The sequence below is a fragment of the Crinia signifera genome, chromosome 1 (genome assembly GCF_055691185.1).
Source record: "Crinia signifera chromosome 1, ASM5569118v1, whole genome shotgun sequence".
NCBI classification, from domain to species: domain Eukaryota; kingdom Metazoa; phylum Chordata; class Amphibia; order Anura; family Myobatrachidae; genus Crinia; species Crinia signifera.
In genome coordinates this window covers 73,564,910-73,575,661 of record NC_139217.1, presented here as the reverse complement: position 1 = coordinate 73,575,661, position 10,752 = coordinate 73,564,910, and the positions used below count along the sequence as shown (strand labels likewise).

Sequence of the window (10,752 nt, the reverse complement as noted above, 5' to 3'; positions counted from 1 at the left end):
AAAAAAGATTGCCAGTTTGTATGGTCAGTCAGCGGTATGTTGGGGGGACACCTCGGCATATGGCAGATTTGCATGTGGACTGCCAGACGGCACAGGTGACCTTATTCTAGTCCATTAGCAGCAGGCGTTCGTTCGCACGGGGATTGATGTTTAGCATATGCGCATGAGCAGCTGCATTTCTGAGCATGTGCATACGACGGGTTCACGCGGCAACGTGAACAGACTGTTTGCCGGTTGCACGCACCTAAGGCTGCAGCCGCGGGGCGTGGGGTGGTGGTGGATAATCATGCTCATGGGAACGTTCCTATGTAAATGCTGGGCGTTCCCATGGTAAGCAGGCCGAAACATGGATGCCGGGGGGGGGGTATGCAGCTGACATCACCGTATGCCCGCCCATTTCCTCCCGAGGGTGCACACAAATCTAAGTGACCTGAGAGTTACTTAGATATGCGTGCACGTTCCACATCATTCGATGGTTGGCGACCATCAGTTGATGAGGGTGTTTACCCACAGGCTGCAAATTTATGTGTTTGTTAAACATCGATTTGCAGGCCCTGCATATGAACACATGCTGCGGGGGGGGGGGGGTGCGTACCACCATTTGCAGGGTGGGTTCCGGTTGACTCGCACAGGTGCGAATTTGCATCCAAACAAATTGACCAGAATAACCCCCAGAGTCTGCATAGCATAGGCATCAGCACCTCCAAGCCACCATGTGGTCTGCAGGGGCTGTTGCTCGGAATAACACCCTATTCATACCTCCCAACATTGGGGTTGTCCCAATCGGAACTCCCTGAAAAGGGGGCGTGGCTTTTTGAGAACACGCTCGCGAGCCAAGCATCCCTTTTGCCATCACTGTGGGGGCATGCCCAGCGCTCTGGGAGCTGCTGGCCATGCCCCCAGCCCAACTGTCTGTGATATTGGGTCTCCCAACTGCCCCCTCCTGGGTGCATCTCACATGTTTGGGAATTGGGAAAGTCCCAAAATATGGGATTGTCCCATGAAAATTGGGAAGGAGTTATGCTATACAATGGCATAAATAAAATCCCCCACCCACCATTTAAGAATACCCCTCTCAAAATGCGGCCATGTAGCAATAGCCCCCGCAGACCACCAGCACCCACAAGCCACCCAGCGACTTCAAGCCACAGTGGGGTCTGTGGGAGGCTATTGCTATGCCACTGATGCTATGTGTGGTGCCCCATTTTTCCCTATTAAATTCCTTCAGCACTGAACATGTCCTGTTTTAAAGGAACTTGCCATTTTTAAGTCTATGTAAATGTATGTGTATGTGCTGTAGGGATGCTGATGAGCAGAACACAGATCCCCGCATCCTGATGGACGAAGTCACAAGAGGGGTCAGGTACATACTGTACAGTATACTTCATTACCCCCTACCCCTGCAGCCTAAACCTACAGATGTAGCCGGCCTCTTCTTTGTAGGGGCTGGCGAAACTATCGCCAGCCCCCCGCCACACGTCAGCTCCCGCCAGGGGGCACGCGTGCACGAGACGCGCGCATTAGATGCTTGCGTGCCCCGTGGCAACAGAGCTCCCCACCGCTGTCCGTCGCCTCCCCGCCGGTTCCCATCGCCGACCCCCCCTAACCCTTAATTTCCCCCTAACCCTGCCTGTCTCCCCGAAGCGGAGACAGGCAGGGACCCGCTGCACAGCCGCTGAGAGACTGGTACGCGTGTGCGACCCAGTTTAATGGCGTCCCTGTCCGCCAGTGCTGGCCAGAGGGGACTTTCTGGTGAGCACCGGCCAAGGACAAGGGGCGCTCCATCTGTAACTCTCCACTCCTCCACAGCCTGATGCCAGCCCTCCCCACTACTGCCTATCCCTAACCCCCATATTCCACCACCTATACCTAACATCCTGTCCGCAGCCTAACCCTCCATGCTAGTTCTTATCCCTAACCACCATATCCCGCCACCTATACCCAACGTCCCATCCACAGCCTAACCATCCCCGCTAGTGCTTAACCTTCTCTCCCTACAGCTGAATCATAACCTCACCCTCTGCATCCTAAATCTAAGCTCTCCTAGTGCATAAGCCTAAAAGTGCCCATACACTGGTCCGATTTGGCCAGTTTTCATCCAATCCCGATCGCGTAAAAACTGGCCAAATCAGATGCGTTTGACATCTGATTTTATCCGATGCATGGTCCCATGCGCATTGGATTGGATCCAGAGATGTAGCACATAAGATTTATCGCAATGAAACCCATCAGAAGCACTTCGCTGGTGATTTTTAGCACCCGCAATGAATCCCATCCGATCAGTGCTGTATTGGCACACACCTATAGTCTGCAGAGCAGGAAAGCACTTGTCAGCTCTGCATCCTCTGCTGCCAACTGCTGTGCCTGTCATGTAGTCTGTCAGGCAGTAGCGTCAGCAGCGATGTGCGCCTCTGAGACCCCCCAACCCTCCCCTCACCACTGGCAGCCAGAGAGATAGGCCGGTGGGTAACAGGCTGCGGTAGCGGCGGGCGGGCAGGAGATTTCAAAACTCCCATTCAAATCAATAGGTGGGCGCTGATCGGCTGAGAGAGCTCTCTTAGCCAATCAGCGGCCGCCTTTTGATTTGAATTAGAGTTTTGAAATATCCTGCCCGCTGCTACCAAAGCTTGTTCCCCACTGGCCTCTCTCTCCAGCTGCCAATGGTGGGGAGAAGATTTTTTAGGGGCGGTCCCGCGTCCCTCCCGGGGCCGGCAGTGTCCTGCGGCAGGGGAAAGCCAGTTGGGAGTCCCCCCATCCTGAAGTAATAGACGCTGTGCGCATGTGCACAGTGTCTATTCAGCAACACAGAGGGCAAAAAGGGTGTATTTGGACTGCTGCGGCATAATTTGCATATGATAAGCCCCTATTTGCAAAGGCCATGCTTCCTTCTCGGCACGCAAGGGTCCCATCTGCCAGGATGCAAAACGCATCCTGTGTGTGTGTGTGTGTGTGTGTGTTTTATTCTTATTATTAATATCCTTTATTTATATGGTGCCACAAAGGTTCTGCAGCGCCTAACAATGCATAAATGAGCAAAAACAGATAAAGAATTACAGTACAAGACAATATAGGACAAGTACATGGTAAATATGGATAGTTGCATCAGGGGACAGGACACTGAAGCAATTATCAGGGTGGGAGATATATACATATATATATAGTATATATATATATATATATATATATATATATATTCTAAGAAAAGCAAATGAGGAGAGAGGGCCCTGCTCCTGAGAGCTTACATTCTAAAGGGGAAGGTTAAACAGACAGGGGTGACACAGAAGGGGTAGCATTGAGCATAAACTGACCCCATAATGTAAATATTTTGGTGAAAGGCAATATTTTTCCCAGCTGCACTTGTCCTGCCATAATTTATTAGAAATGACCCCACTGATACAAATACAGCATTTTGGTTGGACAAAGCTTTAAATTCATTTTAAGTTTAAACGACCTTTGCTCAAATTACAGTAATATTCACAATATTTGGTGGAGAAGCTCTGCATAAACAGAATAAACATACAGTATATATGAACGTCTGGTGCTGCTGTACAGCAATTGTCATCTGAGTATTTAACGAGGAGACAATAAAGGATTCTGATGAAATCCTAGCAGAGCACTGGAGATAGAGTTACTGCCTCTAGGATTCAACCTACACCAATGTTCCACTCTGCTGAAGATCTTCCCTGTAAGATGCCACGCTGCCCGCAGCCTGTGTTACTAATATCATCGCTGAGCCACGTCTTCAAGCCAAGTCACACCGAGCTGAGACATGGAACAGGCCAGGGATGGGAAATTTGCAATATGTGTGGATGGCAATAAGTGGAGTCATTGCATAGCAGTGCCAGGGATGATTTCTTGAAGGTCAAATAATGCCTGGGTACTTCAAGAAAACAATATTCTCCTTGGCCTCTGCTTTAAGTCTGGTGTCATTCTTGCTGATCATTGTTGCCATGGCAACTCAAAAATGGATGACCGGGATAACGCTGTGCCAGACAGGAGTAGATTTGGTCAACGCCTCGGATCCAGAGTTGGTGAAGTTCATAGGGGATATATACTACGGACTCTTTCAGGGGGGCAAAGTGCGGCAGTGCGGACTGGGGAAACGGAGTTTCACATTCACAAGTGAGTAAATGTTTCTTGTTCATCGACAGGGACTAATACAAATATTTTTGCACCAGAATATTAAAGCTTTCTTTTTTAGAATAATTTTCTCTGTAAGGGGTCATTTGTTTTTCACTCAGCCATTATTAAATGACAGCTAACGTAAATTACTTTTATTTCAAGATTCAATAATGATAATAATAATAATGATAATTTTGTTACTACACATTTAATGTGCATTTCCTTTGTATGTACACTAACCTTGCTTTTACAGAGATTGTTAGGAATTGAAGGCTTATTGACAATTGTACCCCTTTCAGATTACAAAAATAACCCAAGGGCCTTTTTGATTTTCCCAGGTCCAGCAACCCGGCATTCCGACAGGGTTAAAAGAAGGGTTAATCCCAGGTCGGACCCGGGTTGCTGTGCAGTGTGAACGAGCAACCCGTTCACACTATGGAGGAGAGAGCACTTGGAGACAGTGTCAGCTCCAACCGTTGCCTCCTCCCACACCCCCTGATGCGCCGCAGCTCCACTCTTGGTGCCAGATGCATTAAGCTTCAAAAGTGATAAAATAGAGAGTGATAAACAACCAACCAATCAGCTCCTGCGTGACATATTTCAAACAAGTCTGTGCCATGGCAGGTATGAGGTGATTGGCTGGATGTTTATCACTCTCCATTTTATTACGTTTGAAGTTTAGTACATCTGGCCCTTGGTATGGACCCATTTCCAAATCCCACGTGTGACCCTGCATGTGCAATGTGAAAGTGGTATTGATAGCTGAATAAAAATTATTCTAGTAGACATTATAGCCCAATACTGTATGCATTTTTGCATCACATTCTTCAGACAAATAACTGGTTTTTATATACTTGTATTAATCTGTAGCTCCATAAAAAAAAAAACAAAAAAAAAAACGATTTTCTCATCCAGTCCTACTTAATCCATTATTTATCATCCATACTTATGTTACGCAGATGTTTCAGCTTTCAGTACTGCGCACTGTTCTCTCACATGGCCTGGCTGTTAGCTACATACTGTACATGACAAATGCTATATACCATTCCAGTTCCACAGATAGCCCTGGTCTTATGGAATGGGCTATGCTCAGATTGTACAGTGTTATACAAAGCACTGCATTTAGGGGCATATTTACTAATTATCAGATTTTAGAGCCGATAATTAGAATTTCTTATTGATGCTATTTGCGGTAATAAATTAACATTCGCAGGAACATGCCATCCAGCGTACATTCATGCCCCACAGCGGTGAAAATGAGGCGTGGCCTCATGGGAGAGCCGCAACTATAGGCCAAGGCCCCTTTCGCTAGGCCATTCAATAAGAATGCTAGTTAATCACTGAAATAAGGAGAGCTGTCTACTGAGATTTAGCAGTGGCATCTAGGCCTACTGCCAACGGGTGGGATGGGTGGAAAAATATGTCAATGATTTAGGGAAAATGTGATCCACCTACCAATTCTAACAATTTAATCAGCACAGGTAATATTGTATAACCAGTGGCCAAATGTAATAGGGAGCAATCTTTTAGTTGTCTAAAAAAATCGCGCCAAAGTGAAATATTTGTTTTTCCCAAAAAAATCGCACATGTAATAGGGTTCATTTCTAAAGGACAGGCCAGAATTTTTTTTGTAATGGAAAGGTGCAATTTTTAAAGAAACGTGCAATTTTTCCGTATCGAGAGTATGCGTCTATGACATGGATGTCTATGATGGGAAACGCTCATAGACGCCCATAAACTTTAACATGGGCTTCTATGGAGCCGCAAAGAGCCAATCAGCCACAGAGCTCCCTTGGAGCCTGCTGCTGATTGGCTGGGGGAGGACCCAATGTTTGACGTCATCGGCAAATCCCCCAGTTCAGGGTAGGAGCCCCAAATCCCCCAGTTCAGGGTAGGAACCCCAAGTGTAAACACACTTGGGGTTCCTCCAGTTTGTTATGGTGTCGGGAAGTCGGTTTGTTTATTTAACCCATGGATGCTACATGGACCAAAGAGTGCACTTTATAAATGAAGCACATACGGTATGTTATCATTATAGTGAAGATCATATAATAAATCTGTTGTGTTTCTATTTACAGTATTCCCAGATATGGTGAGAACACTAAACAGCGCTCTCCATGTCATCATTATCCTATTCCTCTGCGCAGCCATTTCTTTTGCTCTGATCAGTTTTGGATTCTGTGTTTACAATGCACTGAAAGTCCCATACCGGTCAATTAAAGGTCCTGCTGGCATATGTCTCTGGAATTTCATTGCAGGTAATTTCACAGAAATAACTGTAATAGTACATAAGTAATGCATGGGCAACATTATGGCAGGTGTGCTGGTATTGCAGAAAATGATTAGGCTGATCAATCAAAAATAGATACACTTGAAAGACACATACAGTCTGGGTATACTTACTATTTAAATAATTTCCGAGGACACATTACTACTGATATGATACTTTGTGCGGTACAAGTTCCATAATACTATGTTCAATAGATATTGTTATAAGGTCCAAAGGGTTGCATCCGTTATTACTGAATAAAATATATTGTATTGTGCAGATCCATATAAACAGTATAGAGATGATTCCAGGGGTATCACGTCTGTCCCCATAGCTTAGGGTAGTTGTATGCAGAAGACTATAAATGGACTATGTGGGCCTGATTATAGAGGTGAGCCCTGTTTGCACATCAGCTGATTTTCTTAGTACTGCGCATGCGTTCTGATAGTTACCAATGGTAATCATAGTGAGGATTTAAACACAGTGTGATTGACAGGGAGCATTTATGGGAAGTATCACGTGGTTGTGCCTTTATTGAGTGTGTTGCAGCCAGTAAATGCAGTGGGTTGGTTCCAACGGACGTTCTGGTCATGTCCACAAACACAAACTTAATTTTGGATAAATGGATTGGCCCCTAATACCGCTTTTAGATCACAATGCCAGGTCAGACCCGAGATCTTGATCCTGGGTCCAGCCCGGCTTCGACCCGGGTTTGTCACTTTCATACTAAACCGGGTTACCCACTATACAGAGGGCAACCTGGGTTTAACGCTTCTTCTAACCCAGGTCGAATTGCCATGTTGGTCAACCCGGGTTATAAGGTGTGGTCCTTTCACACCGCATCTCGACCCATGTCGACCTGGCAGTAATTCGGCAATAACACGGGTTATTTTTGTGATATGAAAGAGGTACAAGTGTTGCATGTTACATTTTTGTCTTCTTCATGCCAGAGCCTCTAGACCAGATATACTGTATTGAATTATATGTAGAAGCCTAATGTGCTGCAATATCTAGGACTATACAATAATTTGCAGGCCAAGGTGTCATGCACATTTATAGAGAATTAAATAAAGGAATAAATAGTCATTTATTCTGCACTACCACCCCACACACACACACACCTGCCCATTTTGGGACAATGTGAATAAAGATATTCCTGACAAAATCTTCCACTTGACCCTCCACCCTGATTATCAGGGTAATTCTGGCTCTTATGTCAGTGGTGTCCTGTTTTTGCACAAGTGAGAGGTGTGGTACAGTACTTTAACAGCAGGCATGACTCAGGGGATGGCCGGGGCCATTGCAAGGTTTCTGGGCGTCATAGAAAATATTTCACCACCTGAGATTGATGTGCTTTAGGTGCCTGAAATGTTTTACTTTGACCCTGTCCCCAACTAATATGCCACACAGTAGGGCCCCAGAATGTAAGGGGTATACTTACGAAGATGGGAGATCAAATCTGATTGGATGCTATAGGGCAGGCCTGTCCAAACGTTTGCCCTCCAGCTGTTGTAAGACTACAAGTCCCATCATGCCTTGCCACAGTTTTGCTATTAGGGAATGCTAAAACTATGGCAAGGCATGCTGGGATGTGTAGTGTCACATCTGGAGTGCCACAGTTTGGACATGCCTGCTATAGGGTAACATCCCACCTTCAATTGAACTCCCATCTGAGTACATCTACAATTTTCACCATGTCTCTTCGAATGGCTCACGGCGCTTACCATGATTCAGGCACTATTCTATTATGCCTCTGTCGGCACATGTCGGCTAAATCATAAAAGTGAAAAACCCATGTCAACCTTGTCTGTCGACCTAGTCATTGTTGACATAATGCTTGTGTCGACCTTCTATCCATGTGGACAGTAGGCATGTCAATCTATTTCAGGTGTCGACCTTCAGTTGCCGACTCAATGCATGTTGACCTTAGGTGTTTTGACCTAACAACCGTTTACCCCTTTTACATAATATATCACAAATGTATTAAGTTTACAAGGTTATGCAAGTAAGCCACCCTTTTTGTTCCACCTTTTCCTTTTATTTGTCTTTTATGTTACATGGTTATTATGTCCACAAACTGCAATGTATTTCCCTGCAGGCCTCTTGGTTGTGTTTGCAGTTACCAGCTTCATTGCTGCTGTCCAACTTCACCAGCTGACTGAAAGAATCGCCAACTTCCGGGAGAACGTCTTTAGGATCGTCATTCTAGAAGAGAGCTACAAAGACTCCTTCTGGCTGTGTGTGGCGAGTGGGGCTACGCACGTTGTCAACATGCTGCTCATGGCTGCCAGTGCCATTCGCCTCCCTAAGTTCAAAAGTAAAACAGAAGAGGCAAATGTAACAGCAGAGGACATCATGTACTAAGGATTTGCATGGGAGACAATGATGACTATTTCTGGAGGATATAAACGCTAGTAATCCCCAGCTGCAATGGTAGCTCAATAAATAAGGAGGTACTGGTATCCGGTGACCGCATTATATGACCTATTCATGGGACACTTTACATAAAGGACTGGGGCCGGATTCTGGAGTATAGACTGTTTCCAGAAGCATCGGGCCTAAAGGCGCATCTAACGTAAACATAGAAACTTTTGTTTTGTACGGAAGCTAAATTCTCTCTTTTGTGTACGATAATACAGAAGCGTGTATTAATTATAATTTCTTACTTTGTATTTGTCTTTTTTGTTACATATGGAGTGTGCATCTGCACCATGTGTTTTTCTTTGCAGAACTACAAGTCCCAGCATGATAGCACCTCATGTAATTCGGGTGTGCATTCTAAGATCCCCCCCCCCCCCCCCCATAGGTTTTAACTTCCGCCTGTGTCAGTGTTGCAGCGCGCCATACCGTTACGGATGCAGTGTGAGGAAAGTAGCAGTCTGATTGACAGGCTTTGGCCATTTGAAGGCGGAGATGGAGAGTCCTGTTGCACAAAATAGAGGCGTGTCTTCTCCATTTTGTGGGAGTGCTGAGGATAGTGACAGCTTTTTCTGGTGTCAATTTTCTGGCCTCTTCAGCAGTTGTGTGGCGGCCATTCTGACTAACACCAGGCTGACTAAGAAGACCAATGAAAGATACATGAAACAGAGGCAGAACTCTGGGAGGCAATGGAGTCACCTGCCGCCAGGCTCCTGCTCCCAAGGGGGCACCTATCCTAACCTGTTTAAATGAGTTAATTGAAAGCCATCAATATCAATCCAAGAGTCAGAATCCCAGGCCATTTTTGCTCCGCAGACAGATACTTGATAGATACTCAACAGGCGGAATTCAATGTTCCATCTGTCGAGTGTCGAAAAATTGGGTGTGTCGGCAAAAACAGCCCTGGATTGTTGAAAAATGGCTGTGAATTCAACAATCAGCAGCCGTTTCTGATAAACCAGATCCGACTTGTTTTAAAGTCATATTTGTTTTGTCGGAATCCGCCTTCAATGCTGTCGGAAACTGCAGTATTGAATAGGCGATGGCTGCTATTTACCCTATCGGAAATAGTGGCCAAGATTGAATACCCCCCTTAATGTTTAAGTAAAGCATTTTAAGCATTTTTATTATCATTAGTATTTCAGTACCACCATGCATGTGCAAGAGACTGGCATGAAAAAGGGGGGTATCCAATTGACTGCAGGTAAATGGTTTGTGGTGGCTTTCCAATTAACCCTATTGTCAGCAACTGTATTTCCCGATATCCGCACTTATCAGAGATCCCCGATAAGCAGCCACCGGACCGAAATAACACTTTCTGGCCTTTAAAAACAACCTTTAATTGAATACCACAATAATGACTATCGGTCATAAATCGCAATATCCAGCCGTTTTGTCCCGAGCTGCTTTGGGTATAATTGGATAAAGTGGTAAGTTATCCCGAGTGCTCTGAGCAAGTAAAATAATTGTTATTGATGCGATCAAATCCTAAACTTGCAGATACACTCATTCAATTAAAAATAATAAATGTACAAGATTTTCCAAAGGTGTAAAATAGTTGTGGAACATTTAGTGAAATGTATTAAAAGATTATTTAGGAACAAATTCATTTGTATGTAATGAGGATACGATTCTGTGAAGTGCCGGCTCAGCAGGTTGCAGAGATGGAAAACTGAAACTCTCCTACAGCGCTGATGTCTTTCAGCCAAACATATCATGTTACTTTAATGACTTAATTCATCTCACTATGTCTCTCTGGCATGCTGGGCACAGATAAGACCCTGGGTACATGCAGTGGTATAAATAAAACAATTCTAGTAGAGGATCATTGGCAGCATATTGTAAAAGGTCCTTTAAATTAGTAATGCAAAGCCAAGATGCCTAGTTAGTCTGTTTTGGGGCCAGATGTATCAAGCTTCACAAAGTGATAAAGTGGAGAGTGA

The 10,752-nt window shown here is 45.1% G+C and overlaps 1 protein-coding gene across 1 annotated transcript; it reads left to right on the top strand.

The window, feature by feature from the left end:
• Positions 1-3,184: 3,184 nt before the first annotated feature.
• CLRN2 (clarin 2) lies at positions 3,185-9,030 on the top strand. Its single transcript, XM_083156361.1, has 3 exons — positions 3,185-4,122; positions 6,201-6,380; positions 8,490-9,030. Exons 1-3 carry the CDS (start codon positions 3,870-3,872, stop codon positions 8,753-8,755), a joined length of 699 nt encoding a protein of 232 aa, XP_083012487.1. The 5' UTR covers positions 3,185-3,869; the 3' UTR covers positions 8,756-9,030.
• Positions 9,031-10,752: the final 1,722 nt, after the last annotated feature.